Source organism: Chironomus tepperi, unplaced genomic scaffold (genome assembly GCF_022539635.2).
Source record: "Chironomus tepperi strain 1889 unplaced genomic scaffold, CSIRO-AGI_Ctep_v1 contig_58, whole genome shotgun sequence".
Taxonomy (NCBI): Eukaryota; Metazoa; Arthropoda; class Insecta; order Diptera; family Chironomidae; genus Chironomus; species Chironomus tepperi.
Window position 1 is genome coordinate 794,952 of NW_027226180.1, and position 14,594 is coordinate 809,545.

Here is a 14,594-nt window from a genome sequence, read left to right on the forward strand (position 1 = left end):
TCGTAAGTATGACTCCTAGCCTCTAGGATTTAGGCCTCCCTCCTATGAGCCTCTAGATTATATGAATGTAGGGTTTGGGGGTAATTAAGAGGCAGAGTATGGACTCTGTGGGGTTAAGTAGGTCTAGGTTTGGTTAAGTAGGAGGTAGGGTATGGGGATAAGCAGGAAATAGGATATAGGAGTAAGTAGAAGGTAGGATATCGTGGTAAATGGGAGGTAGGCTATCGAGACAAGCAGTAGGTAGGGAATAGGGGTAAATAGGAGGAAGGGTGATGGGGTAAGTTGAGGGTAAGGTATTTTGGAAAAGTTGAAGGTAGAGTATCAGGATAATTAGGAGCAAGAGTATCGGGTTAAGTAGGACATATGTTATGGATGTAAGGATGGAGCCTATAGGGATATAGGGGTATGCGAGAGGTAGGGTGTGGGTTAGCAGATGTGGTGTATGATGAGTAACTCTATAGAATGTAAGGCTTTAAGAAGCACAGCACATTAAATTCAATTTAGTAAATGAGCAGCTAATTCAAGCTCCAACACCTTCAGTCTACACTCAACGACCCAACAAACTTCCATTTTAATTCTTCTTGATTACTTTTTACAGCTTTTGGAATCTTTTCTTCCCATTCCTTCCAGCCTTGTCCTCTTTTTCCTCAACAAACAGCCACAAACTTTACATTTTTTTTATTATTTTTTTTTTTCATCTTCTCCGTTGTTCATTCCTACTCAGTAGATATTTACTTTTCCACCAAGTCAGTCCACCCAAGTAGTTCTCAGCCTGTTTTGTTGTTATTGCCTTTTTTTTACAGGATGTTAAAATGAACACAAGTGTGAAAATTTTACATAACATTTTGATGTGGTTGTTTTGAGTGAAAAAATAGAGTGAAATTGTGTTTACTTAGTTAGATAATTGATTAAGAGTTCATAATTTTATGAAAAGTGAGAACGTAGAGACTGTGACAGGAAAATAACACAGTTTTGTGATACTGTATGTTGCTGGGATACCTTTTGGGAATAGGTGGAGTTGAGGGGATTTTGTGAAGGAAAAAATGAGTTGTGCTGTTAGTGTTGCTTAATATACCGGAAGTAGTTGTAGTTCTTCTAATAGTATACTCATTCTAGTATACTATTTCTTCGAGTATACGTCTTTGAGTATACTACCTAGAGTATACTCTTTCTAGTATACTCCTTTGAGTATACTTATTCCAGTATACTATATTGAGTACTCTCTTTCTAGTATACTATTTCGAGTATACTCTTTGACGTATACTACTTCAAGTATACTATTTTGAGCATACTATTTTTAGTATACTCTTTACAGTATACCCCACTTAGTATACTACTTCGAGTATACTCCTTGTAGTATACTATTTTGAGTTTACTCCTTCTAGTATACTACTTTGACTATACTCTTTCTAGTATACTACTTTGTGCATACTACTTGCAGTATACTCATTCTAGTACACTACTTTCTAGTAGTTAACTTAACCACAACTTTATTCAAACCAGAGACTGCTATCAAACTAGTGATCCATAAACTGACTATTTCCATTCAAACCACACATCCACTCAGCTCCATCTACATTCCAAAATTCTAAATTCATTCCCCAAATGCCATCGACACAATATGTAACCGATCAATTACCATAAAATCAATAATTCAATACCACAATAGGCAATAAAGACATAAATTAATCATGATGTGTGACAATTTGACTCAACCGGAAATGAATCTTGTTCCTCAATATGACTTTTAGTTCCAAAAATCAAGTTCAGCATCAAATCCATCCAAAAAACCTGAAAAAAATTCAAAAATTGATAAAAAAATGTTCGTACTTGAAAAATTTCTATTTTATTTCGAGCTTGAGGTTGGAGCATTTGCAGTTGGAATGTTTGGATTTACGACAAGCTTTCTGATTGAATTGTTTATTGTCATGCTGCTGTACCAGACAGACTGCTTAGGACTTTTTAAGCTTTATACTTGTGCAACGATTGTGGCTTACTACATGTTTGCATCTTTTATGCTAATTAAGGAGATATTTTGTGATGTGAGTATGTTTTGGAGTTGGATGGGGGAGTTGGGGTATATAATGAGTATGGCAGAGGGTAAGGCAAGGAGTAGGCAACCTATGTTGTGCCACATGACACCTTGGTGGTCAGCCACGATTGTAAATGCACACGACATGTGGCTCATGACACCCAAGAGTGCCACAGCACGCAGGTTGCCTACCACTGAAGTAAGGTGTGCGTCATATTCGTAGACCCACTTTAAAGTCTATCCCCAATATGGCGCACAACCTAAAATTTCAATAAACACACTGTAGTGTGGACACTGTGCGCCATATTCATGGAGTCACCTTAAAGTCGTCCTCAAATATGTCGCACAACCTAAATTAGCTCTTAAGTACACTGCATAAGATGCTCCGTGCGCCATATTCAGTGAATCACTTTAAAGTGTCCCTCAAATATTCCGCACAACCCTAAATTTCGTTAAAAAACACTGCATTAAGATCATCATGCGCCATATTCAGTGAACCACATTACAGTCTTCCCCAAATATGACGCACAAACTCAAAATTTCTCTAAATTCCCTCAATTTTCAATTCCAGAGAAAACACAGCATTGTCAAGCACTTTCTAGTCATTGACATCATTGCCAATTGCATCGTCATCTCAGGAAATATTAAATTTTACGAATTTTATCCAAACTGGTTGCCCTACTTTATAGTCGATACTCTAATTCGCTTCTATGCCGACTTCTGCATGTTTTCGCTCCTAGTTAAATACAAAAATAACACCAAAAAACAACAACAAAAACAACAAAAATCATCAGTCAAGTCATTAGCCAAGTCGGCGACGTCAATTAATGCGTCAAAATCACCATCAACACGATCATCGTCATCGACGGCTGCGGAGGGTGTGATGAAAATATTTGATAATTTTTGTGGATTCTTTCCATTGGAGATGAGCGGATACATTTATTGTGGATTTAATTTTGTATTCAGCATCATTGCGATTGTTTTATTGTTCATATTTATGGATTTGAGTGAAGAGAAAGTCGTAATATTTGCCATTATATTTACGGTCAATGCTGTGATACTTTTGGCGCTTATTGTTGGTATTAAGATGGTGAGTTGCTTTTGGAATATTAATATGTTATTGACATAACAGAGTGACATTGAGACTCAGACTGAGATCAATACTGAAGAATGAAAACCAAAGACCGAAGATGACCGAAGACAGACCGAAGACAGACCGAAGATAGACCGAGGACGAACGTAGACGACCGAAGATTACCGAAGATTGCCGAATTTGACCGAAGACATCCGAAAATGAGCGAAGATGACCAAAGACAACCAAAGATAGACCGAAGACAACAAAATATGACCGAAGATGACCGAAGACAACCGAAGACAGACCGAAGACAACAGAAGACAACTGAAGATGACCGAAGATGACCGAAGACAACCGAAGACAGACCGAAGACAACGGAAGAAAACCGAAGAAAACCGAAGATGACCGAAGACTTCCGAAAGTGACCGAAGTCGACCAAATGCACATTTTCTACTCATTGTCTACCTCAACCAGTTACCAATCCTCTTAAAATTGACTAAAAATTACATTTTTTTCTTCCCTAATTTCAGCGCAAATCGTCAATTTTCATCCCAATTCTAATCTTTACATTCATCGAAATTTGTACTGCAATTTATCTTCTGATATCATCAATGATTGTCATAATCCAAGGTGAAGACTATGAAGCTAGAATGAAGAGATTCATTGAGAGAATTAATATTCCTGAAACGGCTGGTATTGGAATATGGATTTATTTTTATTTATGTATGTGTTCCTTATATGATGTGATTAAGTGTGAGGAGAAAGGGAGGAGATTGTTGATGGCTAAAGAGAGTATAACATATGGATCTGTGAGTGATGTTAAGGGATCAGCGAGTCTATAAGGTTGAAATTTTTGGAGGAATTTAGGAGAAAATTTAGAATTTAAATCGGAATTTTGAGTGGGGTGGGATGTGACTTTGTGGACCTTGTGGTTGAATATGAGTTTGACCTTCTGGAACTAGCTAAGGACTCTCGAGACCGGAATCAAGCCTTCCGAGTGTCTAGACCGAAAATTTGAAGAATTTTCTTGCAGTTTCGGTGTCGATCCCGGTCTTGGTCTCGGCACCGGTCTTGGTCTCGGTCTGGTAAACCTCTAAACTCAACTAATCACATCCAATTCCACTCAACAAACACATAAACATTTTGAGACAAGATTTTCACAATTTTTGAAGTAGATCAACTTAAAAAAATTAATTAAAAAAATCAGCTTGGACTTAAAAAATTGATAAAATAGTTGAAGCTATGAAGTTTACAGACTGCAATTAAAATTGAAAATTTAGCTTTAAAAATTATGAGCAATATTAGATAAAATTGAAAAAATTCCAATTCAGCTTAAAAATTGCCAATATGAAATTGAAATTGTTATGAAGAATTACAAATAGCACAAGTTGGGTAATCGATACGAAATTCGTCTATGGTCTGGTGCAGAGTTGCAATACACCTGTGACAGGTAAAACCCGTACAATTTCTTAATAATTTGTATGGATTTGTAAGAAAAACCATACAAATTATCAAGATTTTGTATGGTTTTTGTCTGTCACAAGTGCCTGATTTGCAATTCTGGTCTGGTGTGACTCCAACTTACTACCTGATTTGTTTTAAATTCGACATCAAGTTGGAGTTATGTCGATCTGTTGCCGGTTTTTGGGTCGATTAAACGATTTTCTTAGCAGGACAAGAACGTGCTCTCAAAATTAGAGTAAGCTGAACATGCTCATCTACAGTATTTAAGGTGAGATTGCTCTCAGGAGTATTGTATTTGCCTGTTATGTCTTGTGTTATTTAAGAGCACGATGCGATAAATTACACAATTTGTGATGTGACCGAATTAACCGAAATCAGGCGTCAAATTGCCCTTATATCGTGCTATAAACAGCACGGATGATGTACCGGTACCCTGTGGAATATGCTCGGGTGTTGTTAAACTTTATTAAGTTTTGATAAATTTAAATAAAACAGAGAAATTTTGAAAACTGCTAAATTTTTGGTGATTTTCATTCAATGTTTTCAGAATTTCAGGCCAAAAGGTATCAAGGTAAACCAATAGCGCATCCATGTGAACCAGGGGAATATAGTAGGATGGGTTTGAAGGACAAGCCCTGTTTTAGACAAAATTCTTCAATTTTCTAGGTTTTTTTAGAGAAAATTGCTTCCGGTATGGGGTCCTGCCTTGAGAGCCTGCCTTGAAGTACCTGACTTGGGGGTCCTGCCTTGGGGGTCTTGACTAGGGGGTTCTGACTTGGAGGTTCTGACTTGGAGGTCCTGACTTGGGGGCGAAGTAGCCTAAGTCTCATAACACTAGCATAAAGCCATTAACTAAGACCACACACATCCAAAAATGATCAACAACAGATTTATTTATTTGAATAATTCACAAATTAAGCCTTGTCGGCAAATATTTACATCCACAAAAAAGACTCTCATCACATTCTCTCATTAATATCAATTTGCTCATTTTTACCACACATTGCCATAACAACAGCATGACCAAGAGTCGACTTATCTACTTCAGCATCCTCTCTTCTCTTTGTCAGTCTCGCTCCATATTTCATAGTCTTTGCTCTTATGACTTCCTTCTTCTTACCAAACCATGCAAAGAGTCTGCCTGTAAAACCTTTTTTCTTCTTCTTTTTCGACATTTCTGGGGATTGTTCAGCATCATCATCAATTTTAAGCTCTTCCTTGTCTTTTGATTGATCGTCTGACTTGATCTCGTTGAGGTTCTCGTCCGAAATGTTGTCAAAATTCAGCTTCATTCTTGGGGTTTTGGGTTTGGGTTGGGTGCTGTCGGGTACCTGTTGGGTACTGTCGGGTACCTGTTGGGTACTGTCGGGTACCTGTTGGGTACTGTCGGCTGGCTGGTCCATTTTTTGTGGGAAATTTTATGGATTTTTTTGGGGATTTTTCTGGATTTTTTTGGGAATTTTGTGGATTTTTGTGGAATTTTTGTGGATTTTTTGACAATTTTTTATAAATTTCCAATAATTTTTCGATGTTTTTTGGTTAGTCACGCAACAATCACGTGTCAATGTATCCAGTTAGACCACTCAACATCTACACATGTATCTTCACTTATTTTGATGTTTATTGTTTGATTTTTTGGAATTTCACCATCACTTAATTTTGAATTTTAAGTCAATTTTGTGCCTAATTTGACAATTTCATGTCAATTGTGTCCAAATGCAACCTTAATGCCCTCAACTTTCCAACTACTTTGATACCAAAAATAGATAAATTTTTGTAAATTCCTCAAATATTTGATCCAAAAAATCACTGAATGAACTTAGTTGTGTAGTTACACAATAGCAACTGTCTAAGACTCTCTGTGGCTTCATAGTAAACACAACAAATACTCACTTGACAGGTTTTTTAAGCATGTGTATTTGAATAGATTTAAACATCATTGTTGTGCTCAAAAAATAAATGAAATTTTTTGTTATTAATTATACAGGTAGATTTTGATGGATTTTTTTTGGAGACCGGGATTGAATTTTGAAATTTAGTTGTGGTAAATTAGGCTGCGGGTTGTAGTTGAGTAGCTTATCGTGTTTACTGCAGTACCGGTGTGATGTTGTGTTGACTATTAAACGTGAAACAGGTCTGTAGACACCGTGACAGTTGATTTTGGGTCATTATTGAGGTGACAATTGTGTAATACTGCATTATGGTATTAAGGCTTGTTGTTGGAGCTTCTAGGCTGCTCAATATCATCAAATACCTCAGGATAATGACCAATAGCTGTTCAATCCTCAACCTCCCCTCTCCCACTCCTCTGAATACGCTACTAGAACCCGGCTTTGATGTCATGTTAACGGTTGGATGTTAAGCGGCCCGGAAGACACTCTGACAACTGATTTTGAACCATTTTTGAAGTGACTGAATTACTTCCTTGGCTAGAGCACACGGGAGGTCTATTGCCGCATTTAGAAAATGTCTGTAGAATATTCAACGTATGAATTTTGAGGTGATGAGTTCGATTCACCTTATTGTGCCATTCTGGTTAGTTATTTGAGCTCATAGTAGAGTTTATCTCATCGAATGCCTCATGGACGTAGTCATTAGCTGTTCAGCCCTCAAATTACCATCCTATCGCTCCCTGAATACGTATTTGACCTCCCTGATCGACTATATCAGTGTTATTCAAGCGTTTTTTGAGTCACAAGACACTTTAACTGTTAAAATTTACTTGTAGCACATCTGAACATGATTTACAGCATATCAGGGTGTCGTGATACACAGTTTAAACATCACTAGACTATACCTAATGAGAGAAACAGCCCTACAGAGCTACAACAGTGCTACAACCCCACAAATCCAATATAAAATTACAAAAATTCACAAATTAGACCTTTAAACAATCAATAACAATTGGCTTGATTCAAAAACAGCCTTTAACATTCCGTCCATCATTTTGCATCCCAATGTAAGTCTACAACAACAACAAACTGGATAGAACAATGCAACAAGCTCCTAATTTGCACATCCAAAAAATCAATTTAAATCGATTTGCAATAAATTTTTTTCTATTGAACTAATTTTTTGACATTTTTGAGTCAAATTTGTGCATTTTGCATCGGTTCCGTTAAAAAAAAATTATTAGTTTTAGTTTATTTTGTGGCTTTTAAGACATCGCATTGGCATGGCTTTTTTAAAAAATTTTTTGTTCTGCATATCTATGGAAAATGGATGCTATATAATAGCTACTTACATCACACTCGTCAATTCCTGTTACATTGCAATTTTAATGATGATTTTAAACAGCTTTAATGTCCTAAGTGATCATATGAGTGGATCTGAGAAGTTTCAGATGTTGATGGTCGCGTCTTGTGTTAATTTTTTGGTTTATTATCTTTTTGGATCGTTGTTGTTGGTGCTGGGGGTTAATGAGGTGAGTATTGGGGGGGTTGGTGGGGGTTTGAGGGGGTTCGGACCCAGATTGAGGCTGGAAATGACACTGAGGACTAAGGCTGAGGACTAAGACTGAGACTAAGACTGAGACTAAGACTGAGACTAAGACTGAGACTAAGACTGAGACTAAGACTGAGACTAAGACTGAGACTAAGACTGAGACTAAGACTGAGACTAAGACTGAGACTAAGACTGAGACTAAGACTGAGACTGAGACTAAGACTGAGACTAAGACTGAGACTAAGACTGAGACTAAGACTGAGACTAAGACTGAGACTAAGACTGAGACTAAGACTGAGACTAAGACTGAGACTAAGACTGAGACTAAGACTGAGACTAAGTTTTGGGCAACCTGTGTGTCGCCTTATGCTGTTTTGGTCGGGACATTACCCCAAAATATAAAAGGTTGCCCACAACTGCCATATCCCTTCCAAATGAGGATATCAAGCCATAACAACTAATTTCCAATTTTATTTTCAAGCGGAACTTCTTAACATTGAGTTACTTCAACATGGTCCACGGTGCGATGACAGTCTTCAACTTCCTTTGTGGACTTTTATTTTCCTACATCTTTGAGAGCCTTGAACTTCTTATCATAGTCATTACTGATGCCTTAATACGTACATATTTCTTCTTTATTGTGCTTGCTTTAGGCACAGTGTTCAGAACGGAGGAACTTGAGAATAATTTACTGAATGCTAATTCAAGTCATGATGAGTCACACAGGATGTCCATGTACAGTGAGAATGATGTCAGGTATAAGCGTGATTCACATGGATTTGACCTTTATATGAACGGAATTGACTGAAATTAAATAAAAAATATTTTTAGAAACAATTTAAGTAAATTTTAATTCCTCATTCCTCAATAAGATGCCATGCCACATCCATGCGCACAATCCACAGACATTTTAATCTCACAGTCAACCAATAACACACAACACACAGCACAAAAGCAGTTCCTTCGCAGTCACAATTTAACTTCTCGCACAGTCAAGTCTCTCGTCTTCCTTATTTTTGTGTGTTGTTGTTGGCCATGAATTGTGATAAGAAATTTTTATTCACTTTGAGACTTGAAACTGGTGGATATGCACTTGGACTGCTGCATTCTGGTGCTTCTGTTGCTGTATTGGTGCTATATTTGAATCATTTACAGAGATTTTCACATGTACCGGCTTGGTGTGTTGTTGGTGCTGTGGTGTTTTGGATTTTTCATTTTGTGTCGTCGGTGATGTTGTTGATTGGAACTGCTAAGGTGAGTTGGTGGCTTGAAAGTTGGAATTTTGTCAAAATTTGTGCTGAAATCGCAGAAAATTGCCCAAAATTTGGAATTTTGATACATTTTTAAGGAATTTTGATGAAATTTGTCCGATTTTTCATGAATTTTTGATTAAACTCCCCGATTTTTACGGCCAACCCTTCTCAAAACTTCAATTTTTAAGCTTAACTTGAAGAATTCTGAAAAATGATTAGAATTTTAATAAAATTTTGCACAAAAGTCCCAATTTTTTTGGCCAACCCTTTTTGTATGAAAACTGTAAAATTTTGCAGAAATATGAGCAAAAAGTGAAGAGTTTTATCAAAAAATGTAGAATTTTAATGAAGTTTTGCTAAATTTGCGGCAAATTTCCCAATTTTTTCGGCCAACCTTCTACAAATTTACAAATTTAAGGTTTCAAATTGTGAAACTTGGTACCAACCTAAACGAAAATTGAAGAATATTGTCAAAAAATATAAATTTTAATGAAATTTCGTGCAAATTTCATAATTTTTTTTGGCCATTCTTGTCAATATTTCAATTTTGTATGAAAATTTTGGAAAAAAATTCAAAATTTGTCCAAATTTTCTTGAATTCTTGATTAATTTTCCCAATTTTCCATGAATATTTGACAAAATTTCCTGATTTTTACGGCCAACCCCTCCAAAAACTCAAATTTTCTTTCATTTTTAGCACAAATCAGCCTTCCTGATTCCCTTCATCGTCCTCTACACAATAATATTCACCATAATTGCAACATTTGCAGCCTTTTGTGTTCTCGAGATCATCGCAACCAATCCTAGAGCTGAACACAAGAAAGTCAATAGTCAACAAAGCAGTTCAACATTAGAAATGAAACGAAAAATGAAAGAATTTAAAGAAAATTCAATTTTTAACCTCAAAATGGACAAAAAGGATCACATTTTATTGATAATTGTAGTTACGATAATTTGTCTATTTTGTGTCTACATTTTGTCCTGTGTTTGTTCGTTGTATGACAAGTTGAAGGAATATCCAAAGGAACAGAATAGCTTGCCGATTCTTGGGAATATTGTGTATGGTGCTGTAAAGAAAAGTGAAAGTAGCGAGTCTTAAGGATTGTTAAAAAATGTTTTTATTGCGGAAGATTTTATTATTATTAAAATTTTTTTTTAGAATTTTTTAATTTTTTTTATAAATTTTTTTGACGAAATTTAAAAATTTTTATTAAAAAATTTAAAAAAAATTGTTAAATTTTCAAATAATTGTTCAATTTTTTTTTAATTCATTTTTTAAAATTTTAAAATTATTCAATATATTTCAAAAAAAGTTTAAAAAATTTTGATATTATAAAAAAAAAATTAAAAAATTTACAAATTTAAAAAAAAAATTAAAAAATTTTAAAAATTCTAAAAATTTAAATATTATAAATTTTTAAATTTTAAAACAATTTTAAGAACTTTTTTAATAATTGTAAAAAAATTTTAACATTATTTTTAGAGAATTGTTATTTTTTGTTTTGAAAAAAAAAACTGTTAAAAATTGAAAATTTTTTAAGTTTCAAAATTATGAAATTAAAATATTTGAAATCAAAATATATTTTTGAAAATTAAAATATTTAAATAATCAATAATTACTTTTTATGAATTTTGTGAGACAATAATAAAAATAATAAACTGTTCATTATAAAATATATACCAATTAAAAAATAACAAATTTCAACTTTTAAAATACAATTTAAAATCAAATAAAGTTAAAAATTTTAATAATGAAATAAGATAAATTAAAATTTTAAAATAGTTAGTGTAAAAAATTTAAATTTTTATGAAGTTAAACTATTAAAAATTTTAATTTTTTTCTTCAAATTTTAAAAACTATAATTTTTTCAAAAATTTTTAACAAAAATTAAAAAAATTTTAAATTTAGATTTTTTAATATTTTGTTTAAACTACAAAATAGGTTTTTTAATTAATTTTTACACAACATTTTCAAAAATTGTTAAATTTTAGATAAAAAAATCAGAAATTATCAAATAAATAAATAAAAAAAGTTAAATAAATACAAATTTTAAAATATTTTATTAATTTTATAAAATTTAAATTCTTATTTATTTTAGCATTATTTGATAATTATTTTTAGCACCTCTATTAAGATTAAGCCGCACTTTGTCTGATCAGGACGGTTCAAAAATTCCCTATTTAATCACTATTGTCTAATTTTTGTTTAAAAATGTTAAAGGCAAAAAGCTATTATTAAAAAAATTTAAAAATCACACCCAAAAAATTCAAATAAAAATTTAATAAAGTTCAATTTGCAACATTTTAACTTTTTCCTCGTAAATTTCCTTACAAAATCTCTTAAAAGTTGAATAAATGCACAGCGTGTAGTAAAAATTGAAGGCAAAAAAGGCGATGAGATTGAGCGATTTTCTCGATACACCCTCAATGAAGACACTCAATGTCAATGTCATGCTGCATACGATGCAAAGGCGAAGAATTTTCGTTGCTCTCTGGAATGAGAAATGTGAGAAATGAGAGGAAATTTTTTGAGGTTATGTCACGTGGGATGGCAAATGTTTTGATATTGTTTTTGGAGATTTTGTGCTGTTTAGTTGGAATTTTGTCAAAATTTTTGCAATTTTTGATGGTTTATTGTCAATTTTCGTGGAACTTGTTGGAATTTTGTTGATTTTTTTAAGAAAATTTAAATTTTTTTTGGGATTTTTATATTTGATGAAAAATTTTGTTAAAATTTGATGAAAATTTGTCAAATTTTAGTGAAATTCATGAATTTTTGGTAAAATTTCAATCAATTTTGGCATTTTCTACACAATTTCTTGACAATTTCATCAAAATTCTATTTGAATTTGATTTTGGCAAATTCTTACAAAATTCCATCAAAAAAACACTAAAATTTGACAATTTCCACAAAAATCTTCAAATTGCATCCCAAAAATTGACAATAATTGTGATAAAAATCAGTAAAATACTCACATTGGCCATCATGTACTGCATCAAGAATGAAAAAAGTGACGAAAAAATGAAGACAAAAATTTCACAGCATTTTATAAATTCGAAAACTGCAAATAAAAGAAATAAAATAATGAAAAAAAAAATGCGCTTAATGGAGATTGTTGTAGTGGTTATTTTACTTGTTAGGGTAGATAATTTAGTAAATGATTTTATATGTTTTAAGGGTTAAGTTATTGAGTGCTTTGGAATTATTTAGGATAATTTGAGAATATAATGCGTTTTGTGTACGATTTAGTTATGACTTTCAAACTTGCTGAATATTTTAAATTTTTAAAAATCTAAATTTTGAGATTTTTTAGATTTTTTAAAATCTTTAAATTTTTTTCAAAAACTTGAATTTTTCAATTTTGATTTAGTTTTTAAAATGTTTTCAAATTTTAATTTTCCAAATTTTTTAAAACTTCTTTCAAGATTTTTAAAATTTCCCAAATTTATTTTTTTAAATTTTTTTAATTTTTCAATTTTTTTAATTTTTTGTAAATTTTTCTTTTTTAAAATTTTTTATTTTTTAAATTTTTTATTTTTTAAATTTTTTATTTTTTTTTTAATTTTCATTTTTTTTTAAATTTTTCAATTTTTTATTTTTATTTTTTAAATTTTTTTTATTTTTTTTCAATTTTTTCAATTTTTCAATTTTTTCAATTTTTTCAATTTTTTCAATTTTTTTAATTTTTTTAATTTTTTAGATTTTTTAAAAAAATTTCAATTTTTTCAATTTTGAATTAATTTATAAAAATTGAATGAATTAAAAATTTATAATTTTATTATAAAAATATTCCCACATGTTCCAAATGCCGCATGTTATTCTCAACCCCCATCAGCTCCCCCCACACTCCCCTACTCTAATAACAACAAACAATCACATCACAAACCTTCCGGTGATCTCGTTCCACTTCTGACTTCCTCTTCGTTCCTCTCTTTCATATATTCCCATAAAAATACCGCATCATGATATGTAAGAATGCAACACGGAACTGCAATAAATAATCCAGCAACTGGCAAGCTACTTTCAATCTCAAAACAGCACAAGAAGTTCTCAATTTGCAGCAATTTCCTCACTTTTCGCAAATTTCGATGACATTTTTTTAAATTCATTCAAAATTAATTTTTACTAAAACTAAAATAAAAATTTTTTTTTTTTGGTGCAACGAACGAAAAGAGTTGAAGTGAAAATGAGGAAAAACTCACTCAATTTTATTTTGTGAGAGACTTTGAGAGCCTTCCTGTGCGCATGCACGTCACTCAGCACAATTTATTGGCGCCAAAATGACTACAAGCATGCAAAATAAAACCGTTTTAAGTGTGTCGATTTTATGAATTATGGATATAATTAGTATGGATTTTTTTTACATATATTAATGGCACTGCTCATGAGCTTATTTGTAGCACATTATAAGGATATGTTGGTCAGATATTGGATGTGATGGATTTGTGCATTTTTTATGACATTTTTTTGATTGATTTGGAATTGCTTATGGGTGATTGAAATTGATAATTAATCTTTATTAGATGTTGTTCAAGTCGCATCCATTCAGAATGATTATTGACCAACTTGCTTGGATTGAGTCAACTTGACTTGACTTTTCTTATCATACTTGACTTTCAAAGTTAGGTTGAATTTACTTGATATGATTCTACTTGATTAGATTCTCCTTGAATTGAGTTTACTTGACTCAAATCTACTTGACTTGAATCTACTTGACATTAATTTACTTGACTTGACTCAACTTCACATGACTCTACTTGAATGGATTGTACTTGATTTGACTCTACTTGACATAAATCTACATGGTTAAACTCTACTTGATTTGAATCTACTTAAATAGACTCTACTTGACTAAATTCTACTTTACTTGACTTTACTTGATATGACTCTACTTGACTTAACTCTACTTGAATGAATTGTACTTGACTTTAATATACTTTACTTGACTCTACTTATCTTGATTCTACTTGATTTGAATTGAACTGACTTCAATTGATCTGATTTTACTAGACTAGACTCTACTTGACTAGACCTTACTTGAATATACTCTACTCGACTTGACTCTACTCTACTTGACTAGACTCTTCTTGACTTGACTCTATTTTACTTGACTTGATACTACTTGACTTAATTCTACTTGACAAGACTCTACTTGATTTGACTTTACTTGATTTGACTCTACTTGACTTTAATCTACTTGACTAATAAGTTGAGTTTATTTTACTTGGCTTTCTAGGTTGTGTCAACTCAACTTGACTGTCCAAGATAAGTTGTCCTTGGTTCCAAAATTCAAAATTTCCCAAAATCATCGTCCACAAATCGTCT

General features: G+C 32.5%; 1 protein-coding gene and 1 long non-coding RNA gene across 8 annotated transcripts; one reads left to right on the forward strand and one right to left on the reverse strand.

The window, feature by feature from the left end:
• Positions 1–751: 751 nt before the first annotated feature.
• LOC139100205 (uncharacterized) lies at positions 752–5,088 on the forward strand. Of its 7 annotated transcripts, none has more exons than XM_070652810.1 (4): positions 752–1,055; positions 1,474–2,042; positions 2,604–3,122; positions 3,638–5,088. In XM_070652810.1, the coding sequence occupies exons 2-4, from the start codon at positions 1,821–1,823 to the stop codon at positions 3,947–3,949; spliced, it is 1,053 nt and encodes a 350-aa protein (XP_070508911.1). In that variant the 5' UTR covers positions 752–1,055; positions 1,474–1,820; the 3' UTR covers positions 3,950–5,088. The 7 variants fall into 7 exon arrangements, with proteins under 7 accessions (XP_070508911.1, XP_070508912.1, XP_070508915.1 ...); XM_070652811.1 differs by having other exon boundaries at positions 1,504–2,042; XM_070652814.1 differs by having other exon boundaries at positions 1,670–2,042.
• Positions 5,089–11,395: 6,307 nt separating this feature from the next.
• On the reverse strand, positions 11,396–13,548 carry LOC139100319 (uncharacterized). The gene is made up of 4 exons (XR_011545431.1): positions 13,472–13,548; positions 13,156–13,400; positions 12,245–12,330; positions 11,396–11,760 (listed from the first exon to the last, which is right to left on the reverse strand). It is a non-coding gene; the product is annotated as an uncharacterized lncRNA (long non-coding RNA).
• Positions 13,549–14,594: the final 1,046 nt, after the last annotated feature.

What these genes read in the sequence shown, in the direction of transcription:
- LOC139100205 (XM_070652810.1), top strand. Translation starts at nt 1,821, where the DNA reads ATGTTCGTACTTGAAAAATTTCTATTTTATTTCGAGCTTGAGGTTGGA. An exon ending in TTAAGGAGATATTTTGTGAT is followed by an intron (nt 2,043 to 2,603) that starts GTGAGTATGTTT and finishes TTTCAATTCCAG; the next exon opens with AGAAAACACAGCATTGTCAA. An exon ending in TTATTGTTGGTATTAAGATG is followed by an intron (nt 3,123 to 3,637) that starts GTGAGTTGCTTT and finishes CCCTAATTTCAG; the next exon opens with CGCAAATCGTCAATTTTCAT.